The sequence below is a fragment of the Phaenicophaeus curvirostris genome, chromosome 6 (assembly GCF_032191515.1).
Source record: "Phaenicophaeus curvirostris isolate KB17595 chromosome 6, BPBGC_Pcur_1.0, whole genome shotgun sequence".
In the NCBI taxonomy this organism is placed as follows: Eukaryota; Metazoa; Chordata; class Aves; order Cuculiformes; family Cuculidae; genus Phaenicophaeus; species Phaenicophaeus curvirostris.
In genome coordinates, this window is record NC_091397.1 from 47,743,851 (window position 1) to 47,756,795 (window position 12,945).

At 35.3% G+C, this 12,945-nt stretch overlaps 1 protein-coding gene across 1 annotated transcript in view; it reads right to left on the reverse strand.

Annotated features, from left to right (window-relative positions):
- TOPAZ1 (testis and ovary specific TOPAZ 1) overlaps nt 1-12,945 on the reverse strand; it is a 43,357-nt gene that overhangs the window by 12,416 nt on the left and 17,996 nt on the right. Inside the window, 8 exon segments of the mRNA XM_069860100.1 lie at nt 1,167-1,341; nt 2,347-2,413; nt 3,751-3,866; nt 4,151-4,243; nt 4,457-4,608; nt 5,736-5,799; nt 10,613-10,750; nt 11,445-11,521. Coding sequence (XP_069716201.1) covers nt 1,167-1,341; nt 2,347-2,413; nt 3,751-3,866; nt 4,151-4,243; nt 4,457-4,608; nt 5,736-5,799; nt 10,613-10,750; nt 11,445-11,521 — 882 coding nt within the window.

The following is a 12,945-nucleotide window of genomic DNA, read 5'->3' on the forward strand; positions in this document are numbered from 1 at the left end:
AGAACTGAGTAATTAGAAGTTTTCAATCATATTATACAACCACTTTGGAAGCACTGTTGGCATTGTACAGCCGTGGTATCCAAAGTGAGCTGTGAGCACAACAACCCATTCAGATGTGGGAAGAAAATACTTTTGCACCATTAAGAAAAAATAGTTTAAAAGTAGAGTTTATTTCATCTTTAGCTTATCTTTTTGATTTCTATTTTGTGTATGTTTTATGATGTACTTAATATATATCTAGTGCAACAGTAGATGTATGTAATTTGCAACTAAATACATAAATAAATTGGGGGAGAATATTCAAAACGTTTCTACCTATCAGTCTGAACATACTCTAAGTTCCAACCCCCACCAAAATTTTCTGTCTGTGTCACTACTTGAAGCTGTGATAACTTTTATAATATGAAAGTCTGTGGTCAGAAAGGTCACATCATATATTTGGAATAAATATTAATCATGTTTCAGTAGTTAATACAGGTTGAAAAATAGATCTGAGTCAGCCATTATAAAAAGCTTTAATCCCACTGACACTTCACTGAGCCTCATTTTTCTGCAAACATACTAGGAAGAATGATACAGATATGAAATGAAGGGACACAAGGAGGAAAGACGTAAGAAAACCTGCTGGAACTTTTAAAAAGCTAGAAGATGTTTTCCAGACCCAGCCCTTGCAGAAATTCTTATTTAGAAAAGGAAATAATTCTGAAAATCCAAATGACTAAAAAAATAAAGGTACAAATGATACACTTGCTGTAACCCTGTTCAATGTGTTTTGAAATATACAAATATGTTATTAAGATTGTGAGACTTCACAAGACAACACTTAAATGTGTTTGCCTTTGTCCTGAGAATTGGACATTTTCTAGAAGACCACTAATTTTGGTTTCTCTTCTTGATTTCATGAAGCTCAAATGTTGTTCTTTCCAAACTCTCTCTGACTTCTAAGTGTGAGCACTTTGGGGATTATAGTACTACTAGAAAATGACTTCTATTGAGAACTTTAGCTGCTTGTATTTGCAACTCAAAAAATTCTGAATATTGTAACATATATTATAAAATTAACTAATATTCAGAAAACAGTAGATTAATTTAGTTTTTGACCTCTTTTAAAAACTCTACAAAAACCAGGGAATGAACAAAAAGCATTTAATGCATTCTAATTTTACCTGCATCAGCAAAATCACAGAAAGGAACTCCTGGTCTGGCTGACTCAAAATCTCTGGTTAGTATTTCAGCAATACACAGAGACAATTTCTGAAGGTCACCAAAATGTTCACATCTAGTTCTCGCACTAACATACAAAGCTCCTAGCTTGGTCCAATCACTTCTTTCCTTGCAATGCTGCAAAGAATGCAAGGGATAAATCTAAGTGAACCTGCTTCTAGAACACCGAACAGAAAATGTACTGAAATTCAAGAGATACCCCTGAGATAGGCTTAAAGCAGAAAGAAGATGCAGATGAAACGCTGCTGTCAAGAACATCCATGCTCAATATGGCACACTTACATGTTGCTTAACTTGCATGGACTGCTAATCACCATTGTCCCTCAAGAAATGAAAATCCTTTTTCCATTCATGTCATGACCTCAGCTGGGAAAGCTCATAACTTATTCATCCTATTTAAGAACTGGCATTCATCCAGTGTCGTACTATCTTTTTTTTTTTTTTTCCATGATGCATGCCAAATTGTAGGCTTTTTTTCTATATGAATTAGTCTTTTGCTTGCCAGATCACTCTTGTAACTTCAGTCTTGATGGAATAAAAAAATCAGACGAGGATCTGTGCAGTGCGATAATATGTAAATTATATGATAATTGTGCATAATAAGTAATCTGTCCTTGAATATGAAAGATGCAAGTGTCCAATTATAAAAAATTCTTCAATATTTTCTTATTCTTTAAAACACCTGTGCAGTGTTGCCAATTACAGCCTTTTACAATTGTGCCTTTTCATACTAGATATGAATTTTATCTGCTAAACAATACATTAAATAATTGTTTGGTGAGGAATGATGTACCTCTACCAAATAAAAGCACAACAAATATACGCCATAGGAAATAATTGCTTAAAATTAGAAACTCTTTGAATTAGGTGCAAACCCAAAATAAAGCCTTGAAGTCTGTAAACTAAAATACTGATATCACAGAAAAGCCAAAGACAGTTTCCCTCTGCAGATTAATCTTTCTCAAACATGGTTTTGTATGAAAATATTTTATCATAATCTCAATGTACTTTAATAATAAAGCCCACTAATTTTAAATGATGCAGAAATTGCTATTTCTTGTACGTTTAAAAGGAGTCATGGTGCAAGTATTCCAACAGGCTTGAAGTATGCATGTACTGTACCTGAATTTCAGCCACTGCCAAGTTGAAGTCAAAAAGCCAGTTCTTTTCAAAATGTCTTTCCTGAAGTCTTCTATAAGAAAAAAGAGATTAACATGTAATTTTAACACATCCCATTGCACTAAAATTTGCGCTAGAAGAAAGCAATCAACAAATTCTATACAATCTAAAAATCAATGTGATTTTTGATGCTATTTACTACACACTATGCACACTGAACACTGCAAAAAGACATTTACAGTCATGTCAAGGGCATTTAGTACATGTATTAAGCAAATAACTGAGTAGAGCTATTTTCAGAGAAAATGTTCCCTTTTCTCAGCAGACATGTAACTGAAAAGGTATAAGACTTGCAGTCCATTATATAAATGCAGAACTGTACTCTATGCATTTGTGGCATAAAGATAAAAAAAAAAAAGTTAATTAAATGAAAGAAAGTGTTACTGAAGTGCTTCAAATAACACAGAAGCACAATACTTTATTCTGATGCCGCCACCAAATCAATGGATACATCTATCTGGTGTGATGCTATCATGTAGAGATATATAGCTGCAGTTGAAGCAGAACAACTGTTTCTCAGTTTGTGCTGAAAACACCACACACAGAAAGGCAACCTGGAAGGGTTTGTAAATCTGATTCCTGATCTGAAAAGTGATAAAATGACTTCCAACATGTGTGGCAAGCTGCACCGGTAAAGCACAAATTTGTTGCTAAAGGGCATTCTATGGGAAAAGTAAGAAAAGCAGCAAATAATTTCACTTGAAGCACTGATGGTTGGCTTTCATGCAGTAGATGCTGCATATTTGGTTTCCTCCAAGAAACAAAGGATACTTCATGAATTGCAAATTTATTTTCTCAAGTTGTGTGTGTGTGTGTGATGCAGATGATACAAAAAAAAAGGATCACAATCTTGTGCAAGTGATGAGGAGACATTGAGAGTTTTGGAACAGATTTGGGGCTGTGATTTAATTTTTCCCAGCATAATCCAGCAGTACTTAAAAAAAATGACCCCCCCTAACTGTGTTGACACATAGAAAAGTACTGTTTGCTCATACATGCCTAAATGACATAAACGGTGACATTTCTACTTTGACTACAGTTATACAAACTTGTAGCACAGCTGGGAACTGATTGTACAATGATGATCAATATGGAAAAAGCTAATCTTATGATCAGTTATCTGTGGTCAGAAACTAAGTTTTGACTTAATAATCTCTGATCTTCGAAGTACAGTAGATTGACAGCACTACAAAACAGAATTAGGCATTATATGATAGCGTTTTCATCCAAAACACTAAATCTGAATTTTCTAATTGCCTTTTAAAGAATTTACATACATTTTTGAAAACAGAACCTGAAGACAAAACTAGACAAATCCAATTATAAAATAGCTCCTTAAAGACATACCTGGATTTTATGTTTAAAACAATATTTAGTTCTTTAGTTTCCACTTGCAGTTGGTGAAGGAACTTAATAATATTGTCAAAATGTTCAAACTTGAGGAACATACCAGCATCAATGAGCTGTAATATCAAACCAGGGGAAGAAAAGTAAGCATACAAAAAACAGTGATCACTTATGTATTTCCAGAGGCAAGTGGAAAACAAGAGTGGTAAAAACATGCCACAGTGAATCTCAGTCAAATAATAAGGGATAAATGGAAACGTGTACCACAAATCCAGCTAGTCACAATATCACTTTTAAAAATTATTACTGAAATAATATTAAAGTGCTATGTTTGAATTTTTAAACAGGCTAGGTATTTCAGAAATTCCAACAAGCAGCAGTAGTACAATCAAACTCATACCTTACAAAAAGTAGCGATTAATGTAGGCACAGAGTCTCTTAGATTCAAAGAAGCCACATGCTCAAAGACTTTCAGAAGAACATCTACAGCTGGCTAATTTAGACAAAAAAGCACAATCAGTTTTGCAACTCTGTTCCATTAGAAAGCTTAGAGTTTTTGTAACAGGAATTTTTGAACTGCTCTTCTCCCCCGCCCCTCCCCAAGATTTGAGTACCAGAGTGAGAACAAACTTATTACTACAAAAGGCAAAGCACTCAAAAAACCTAAGAAACTATGGATCAAAGATTTCAAAACCATTATACCTACCAGTGTATTGATTCGTACAGTTAAATGCAATATCTGAAATACTTCCTGCAACAAACAGTTCTTGAGCAAAGAAATGAGAAGATCATGCATCACTTGAGAATCAAAATGCACACCAGGAGTAACTTTTCTGTAGTATTTCACAAATATTTGGACTGAAAAAGCAAATACATTAATTTCACTTTGGGGCAACTGATGGTAACTATTTAAACAAGTTATTTCCTTAAATTTTAAATGCAATGTAACAAATCTTATTTATCCAGGATATTATGGGACAGCAATTTGGAGAAAAATGGGTGAAAGGATCCAGTCTGACCACAGAGTTAACCTTGCTGGAATGAGACTGACTATACAGAAACAACTCATGTCATTGGGCTGAACACCATAAGCCCTGGACGTTTCAAGAAAGCTTAGCAGATTGGTGCAGCGCAAGAAAAATGCAGAAAACCAGGTTAGATTTGGTAATCATGTCAGAGTAGTAAAGCCCATCCAGACAGAAAGCTCTAGAAGGTAAAGTGAAGTGTTATCGCGGTGGATGGTCTTATAACCTGTTCCAGTGCTGCCCCTGATAGACAAATACTGTACCCTGGTGGTACCCATTGTCATCTCTGTGACAATGCTCAGTATTTCACTATGGGAAAATGACTACATATGGTTCAACTGATCCCATCTTTATCGTGCTACACTCCAATAAGCTTTCAAAAACTTAAGACTGCTCAGGACAGGTACAAAAGTACTGACTGTCTGGAATAAAATTTAGCCCTTTCTGACTGAATTCAAAAGCTCAGATGGATCTGAACAACTGCAGTCCCTAAAATGTCTTAATCATAATTGTTTGCATATATGGTAATGTGAAAGGACTAAATTAAAACTGTTTGGGTACTGTAGTAGAACATAATTTCAGGAGTTTAATTCTAAAGTTTTTGGATTTCTTATGTTTGGCCAGGGTGTTCAGAGGTGCCTTTAAAAAATTCTGGTTCTGCTAAACCTCCCTCCTGCCCCAGCTACTCATTTCTACTCTAAAGCCTAGTTCCATTCAGGCTAAGTTCATTTTTCATGGAAATAAGATTCATCACAACTTCTTGAGATAACTGTGTATCTAAATACCTAGCCTCAATGAGAAATTGGAACACGAAAACACATGGATTGGATGTATTCCTTTGTAATCAGAACTTCTTATTCACTGTTGAAATGGCACCCATTTCTCTCCTTACAGCCTATTTAATTTACTTTGAATAAGTAAAGCATCCAAGGTACATTAAAAGCTACAACTCTATCATACCTGCACGTTTTAGAAGGCTTGATTCTTTGGTACTAATGTATGTCCTAAGTATTGTCATGCAAATCTAGAAAAAGAGGAAAAAAAATCCATAGTAAAATGTTTCCTTGGTTTATGCCAAACAAAACAACAACCCACAAACACGACTTCTATAAGGAATGGAGCTTTACGTTGCTTCTATTTAACCCAAACATACTGATAAATGTTATAGAAAGACAACTGGGTTTGTACGCAAGGGCACTGTCAAAAGGACAGCAAATCAAATAGAAAGATAATGTAGATGAAATGTTTGGGAAAGCAGCTGCTGGGACCACAACTGCATTCATGTATGTATATTCACAGCAAACAAAGAAAAATAATTTGAAAATAGTTACTCTGGAATTAATATAAATGTGTCAGACCGTAAACAGAGAAAGGGAAGCAAACGGTGAAAGTGAAAACATGATAAAACAAAAACTACATAAATGTACCAAGTAAAAAAATAATCTAGAAATGAAGTTGATAATCCTGATCATCACAAAGAATCACTCATAAGGACATAGAAGGAAAAAACCTCAGAACTAACTTGATTCAATAAAACACTTAAACCCAGGCCTACTTGATATAAAAAAAAATCCCCACCTAGATATTTCAGTATGTTATCTGATATCAGAACATTCTTGTTTTCACATCTGAAGCTGTTAGCTTTGTGCTACTTAGACTTTCTTCTCCATCTCTGCAGATGAAGTTATTTCTTCATCCTTGACTACCAAGATCAAATCTCAGAATTCCACGTTAGGATAAAAACACCCACCCTATCAAACACCCTTTGTCGCTTCTGGAACGCTTACAGTCATTCTGCACAACAGTGTAAATGGGTCATATTTAGTAATATTTTGTGCAATAATGAAAAATGAAGAGTCAGAAAATGCCCTAAATAAGTTGTCACAGTATTACAGAGTTGAGTTGGGTTAATTTTTTCATGCAATTTCAAAACTAGACAGGATCCACTCATGGAGTTTGTTACACAGCAAATGTATTATCTTTAAAGCAGAAGACTGTGGCTAAGACATCTTTCTGTTTTTAAAACCATTAACCTGTCCAGACACTAAGATGAAGAACACAAAACTTGTACAAGTAAGTATGCTGTATATAAATAAAGCTTACTTTTTTTTTTTATGTTGAAACAGCGTCATAATGTTGTTAACTAGCACCTTGCAGAAATTCATATAAAATCTTTGATCTTTAAAGATCTTTGATCTTTAATATATGCAGTGTCGTTTGGCAATGAGTTAACCCATTTCATTCAAATCTACAATCCCAGGTGGCTGAGGGCATTTCCAAAACAAACTTTAGCACATGCTTGCAGTATGTAAATTAGTTTGCTTTCTTTTGGAATCTGTGTTCCTCCTTCTTTGGACTGGCTCCCAAAAAACAGCCAAGATTGCACCTGGAGCGCTGACTGTTCCAAGTATTAGTGAAATTGGTTGGAAAATCCAGTTGTAGTAGTATTTAATCATGGGACACATTACACTACATTCATAAAAGAAACTAAATGTGTTGTTCATTTACAGTTTCTAGGAGGCTTCACTTCATTTATTTGTTTAAATTTTAGAAGGTGTAACTGAACTTACAGCCCATGTAAAATCTCTACTTTTGACTTAAACATAATGGATTTCAAATGAAGATACAGGAGAGAGGTAATTCCTATCTTTTAATGGTAGTGTAAATCACACTATTCTGTCACGTGTCAGTTGGTTCCACAACTCATTTGAAGTGACAATTTAATAAAAACCATAAGAAAGAGCTGTGTATCTTATACAAGCAACTGACTGCCCAGTAAAACACAGTTCTACTACGCTAACACAGAGGTGCTGAAATCAGAGCAAGCACCATAATTTATGAAATCCTTCAGCGTCTCCCAGCCAGTGTGCACTCTGATGTTCAGCAATGGGGAAACCCACATGCTGCATTTTTTTGCTCAGTGAGATCAAAATCAGGATCCTTTTTATAGGAGATTACATTGACAAACTCCAGGGTAAATACAGTTGAAACTGACCAGAAGTTTCAAAAAATTATATAAAGGAGATAGAGACAGTAATAAAAGGACAGGGCAGCTTTAAGGCTCCTTTGTTTAGGAAGCCAGGTTAAAAAAAACCAAACCAAAACCAACAAAAAAACTGAAGCCCTGAAGTTGCAAGATGACATCAATGAAGACAAAAATTTTACATCCTGTTTATCTCTGGTTAGAGGCTTACAGGCTCAAGGAAAGAAGAGAGTGAGAAGTCATAAAAAGTAAAAAATTGTTTAATGGAGTCCTAAGATATTAATGACTAAGGTGCATAAAGCTAAAATAAAATTAGACACAGAAATAACAGTTTGCACAACGAAGGTGGTGAAGAGTCTGAAGAACACATTTTCTGAGAAGTAGGTGAGGGAAGTGGGATTGTTTAGCCTGGATAAGGAGATGCCTAGGGGAGACCTTATTGCTCTCTAGAACTACTTGAAAGGAGGTTGTAGTGAGGCAGGTGTTGGTCTCTTCTCCCAAGTAATAAGTGATAGGATGAGAGGAAATGGCCTCAAGTTGTGCCAGGGGAGGTTTAGATTGGACATTAGGAGAAATTTCTTTACTGAAATATGGTGAAGCATTGGAACAGGCTGCCAGGGAAGTGATGGAGTCTCCAACCCTGGAGATGTTCAAAATGCATGTAGATACAGCACTTCGGGACATAGTTTAGTAGGCATGGTGGGTTTGAGCTGATGGCTGGACAGGATGAATTTAGAGATCTTTTCTAACCTTAATAATTCTGTCATTGTATGTTTTCAAACAACTTTTTAAACTGTGCAATTATTATCCGTGCTACAGTCTGAAGCATTATTCAAGCCATACTGAATTTCCTGTAATTTCACTTTATGCCCACTCTCTCTTGCCCTTTCACTGTGCACCACTGAGAAGAGCCTGGCTTCATCTTCTTTACCTCTGCTCCCATCTACAATGATACACATTGTTAAGGTCCTTCCCCTTTAAATACTTCGGGGAGTATTTAAAACAGTCTTAATATTTTTGTTTACTTTGCCTAGTAAAAAAAAGATTTCAGTGTTTAAAATTAAAGGCATCTTTTAAGACACACCCCCCCCCCCCCCCAAACTGGTAACTTGTAAAACTTGCTGAGCTCAAGAACATGCTGATTTTCAAAACATATAATATTTTTATGAATTAAATCACCGCTGTGTTCTGTAATCAACCACAATTGTGAAGAGTGTTAAATCCTATTAAGTTCAGCCTTAAAGCATCAGCCTGTTAGTTAATAAAAGGAAGGAGTATCTGTTATGGGGAAACATTTTTCTCTCAAAAAATTCTGGTAGTGATCATCACTGAAGACTCACTACTAAGCAAGTGGCCTACAAGTCTGCATAGCAGCTCCTAAAGTGATTTAGTTCCCCTCTGTTTTACTGGATGATTTTGTTGCTGCTTTACCTGTCTTCCAGTTACGTACTTTGGTGCCACCATGAGGTACTTGTCCTATTATAATTCTAAAATGACAGTTCTAAAAAAAATAAATACATACACAAACAAGCCCCAAACTGTACTTCCAGCCTACCAAGAAAATTAGGCTTGGTTTGGTGGGCAGAACAGTAAGTGTGCTGGAGTGCTGCACAACACAAATGAAATGGATTTTAATAGCTTTAGGCAATTAATTCTTGAATGTGCCTGTATATAGTGAAGCACTACAAACCATGATCATTCATACAAACTAGCTGAAATCCACTGATATTCACTACAGCCTGGCAAAGATATTTCATAACTGAGGAAAGGGAAAACGTCCCACACAAAATTACTGTCAAATGTATTTTTAAGCTGGCACATCAATTTTCAAAGGGGTTACAAAACATTAGAAAAAAAACCCCCACCACTTTTTTGAGACATGAAAAGAGAAAACATTAAGAAAATTAAAACCAAATTACACTGCTGTTCTTAAAAAATTCTGACACAGTATATTTAAGTTATCAAGGAGATGGAGAAGCATCTTTAGATTCTACCTTTTTGGTTTTAGAATTTATGTCCAACAGGTTGGACATAAATTTACATTTTGAATCAGTGACACAAACGATAAAACTACTCACACCAATAAGATGGTAGATAACAAATCTTGTAAAAACTGATGAGGACAAGTTTAGGCATTCCTCTTTGTTTAGTTGGTTTTAATATTTTTGTTTGCTTAAGAGTAACTTACAGAGTCATCTACGTCTTGGTTTCACACGGCCAATTCCAAAATCTTATTCATGACAGCATAATTAGCTCGTCTTGCACAGTTCTTGGAGGTTATACACTTGTAATTTCTTTGTTAAATTGTTTGAAAACATATCTGCTTTACCCACCACTGGAAAAGTATTTTTGCTTGCAGACATGAGAATTGTTGCTCCATTTAAGGAGGTTACAGCATCTTTAAATAAACATATCCCTGCTGCACAAAACTTGCAGGATTCCGTAACATACCATAGATGGATTTTGACTTTAAGATTACATATAAAGTCTGGGTTTGCTTATAGGTCTCCAATGTTTGAGACAGAATTGTCTCAGAATCTCCCCATTCTATTTGTACAGCCCAAGTTTTGCTTTTTTGCTTATGCCTGTTTTCTTTAGAAGTCTAGTAGTGCAAAATTATGCCATTTTTAAAAAAATAACCTTAGAAGACCTTGAGAGGAAAAATTTCTATACTTTTTCTTGATCCATCAATACTTTTTAAAATAATTTTTGATCCATCAACCACTGCTTTTATCAATTGATTTGACCCATCAAATTTACTCCCTTTCCATACGTAAGTGAACAAATGAGATGTTTTGCACTGAAACATTGTTCACACTTATAATCTATTTATTTCTTCAATAAATCTCTTTACCTTTTCATCCCCTTCTTCAGGAACATGCCAAAACCAACATTTTGCTCTTTCACAACCACGCAAAGTCGTGAAATAATATCTGCAATATTTACGGGGCAATTCCATCATTTCGAGGATCTGCTGGGCTGAATGAGAAGCCTAAAATAAAACAAAATAAAAACAAGCAGAAAAAAGTCAACAGATAGTATTTTTTTGAAAGTAAACCTGCTCCTTTTTGGTTTTTAAATTTCAAAATATCTACAAATTATGAAAGAAACCAAACCAAAATGTGATCTACAATTAAACCTTTGAAACAACCTTCATCTCTACACTCTACTTGCAGAATTTCAAAGCAGACCAAGATCAATCCCTCGTCATGTTGTGTTGGTGTCTTAACACAAAAAAAATCTGTTTTGAAGACCACAGACAGAGAATGCAAAGGCTGCTAAATGAGACGGGCAACGAGCAGAGAGGAGGGAGAAAGGTGACAAACTCCTGCAAGGCTCTGGATAACAGTCTGAGAATTCTGGGGCATCAATTTCCTTTACCCTTTTGTAGTGCCCAGGATAACAAATAATGCAGTCTGTTTTAAACATGTGAAACCTTGTCTGCTTTTCAGTTCTTCAAAAACAATAAAGCAAAAAGCATGCTTAAGATGGAATTGAAAATCAACAAAGCTGTCCCCTCTTCACTGATTTTGTTCTCAGAAATTATATTTACTCAGTGATAACATCTTCAGAGCAGTAAAAACACAAACGTACATAGATTCATAGTTTCTGAGTCTCCATATGTAGAATTGTCTAAATAACCTTAAAATTAGTGCTAAAGGATGGGAAATCATTTAACAACTCACAGCTGCATTTTTTTCCATCTTCAATGGTTCAAAACGTCCACAATTTGGCAATGGACTTTTTCTTGAATATCTGTAATCTAAAAATTAGCATGAGTGCAGTAAATGGATCATGCAATATAATGAATCATACTGAAACCACTCTACTTTATTTTCCTTCAGACCTAATAGTTCCTTCAAGTCACAGCAATGATTAATGAAAATTTGATGAATACAATCTAAAGCCAGTCATTTAACTTAGTTTTCTATTAATTTTCCTAAAACTGGGACTTTTCACAAACTTCAAGAGTAAGCACATCTAAATTAAAAACTTCACTACTTTACCCAAGTTTTCCAATCTAACTTACAGAGATAAGAAAAGAAATGGAATACAAATATCCAGAAGTTTTAATTTTAAAAGGAGAAAAAAACCTCACCCACACTTTTATCAGTAATCTTTCCATTCCCACATCACTAGACATAAATTTAAACTATTTTTTTCCAGGACTGAAATAAAACTTTTCATACTCTTATGCTTTAAGCAGTGCAATATCAACCTTAAGCCCAATATAAGTTACTGATTTCTTAACAATGAAACTCGGTTTTAGAACTTTATTATTGATAAGACATTTCTTTCTCTTCAAAACAAATAATATTAATGGAAGATAAAAGTTCAAATTTCAGAGTCCATACCTAAAGAGAAATAAGAGCTTTGGAATGCCTTGCTTTCTAGGGTTCCCATCCAGCCCCTTGAAAGAATTGGATATTCAGAATTGGGTGCTCAGCCATTTCTGTCAAACAACCGTTAAGAAAGAGCATCCAATAGTGGTGGACGGTTTATTATGAACTTGCACTAGGTAAATGGTTCTTGATCTGCATGTCTTTCTAAACAGACAGAACTACCACAGGATGGGAAGGAGAAATATATGTAGAACAATGAAATACCTACCTGTTCCATACTGTCACAGCTGCATAATTTTGTGCAGCACTGGTGGGCGATTTTGCAATTGTGGGGTTAGTTAAATTTAGTGACAGCAAAAAGACTGAGAAAACAGTCAACCACTAGCTGCAGAGAAGTGCAGCTGGATACAAACTGGGAACCTGAGCTCAGAAGCCTTTACTCCAGATTCTTGCCTTCCCCACATCATAGAGTTTCTGACCAGGTCCTCTCAAGAATTTGTACTCTCCCTGCCAACTGTATGTCAAATTTGTAGAGGAGCAGGCACTAAAGGGAAGCAGCCAATTCTGCCTGCACAGTTCTGTGTTAAAAAAAAAGGCTCTTTTGCCCTCTCCTAACACAGAAACTCTTGGTTTGAAAATAGTTTCAAATTATTTAAGGAGGAAGACTTAGAAGGACTCTTCAGATGGTGTATACACAATTTTAAGGCCAAAGACACAAGCAATTTCAAACTACTGTAGTCTAGAGACATACTTCACAGTTGCTTTTTATAGCATCTGTGTTTCTTGCACTTCCTGAAAAGACTGTTAAACAACACACTGATAAAATTGTTCATGAGCTCAGACT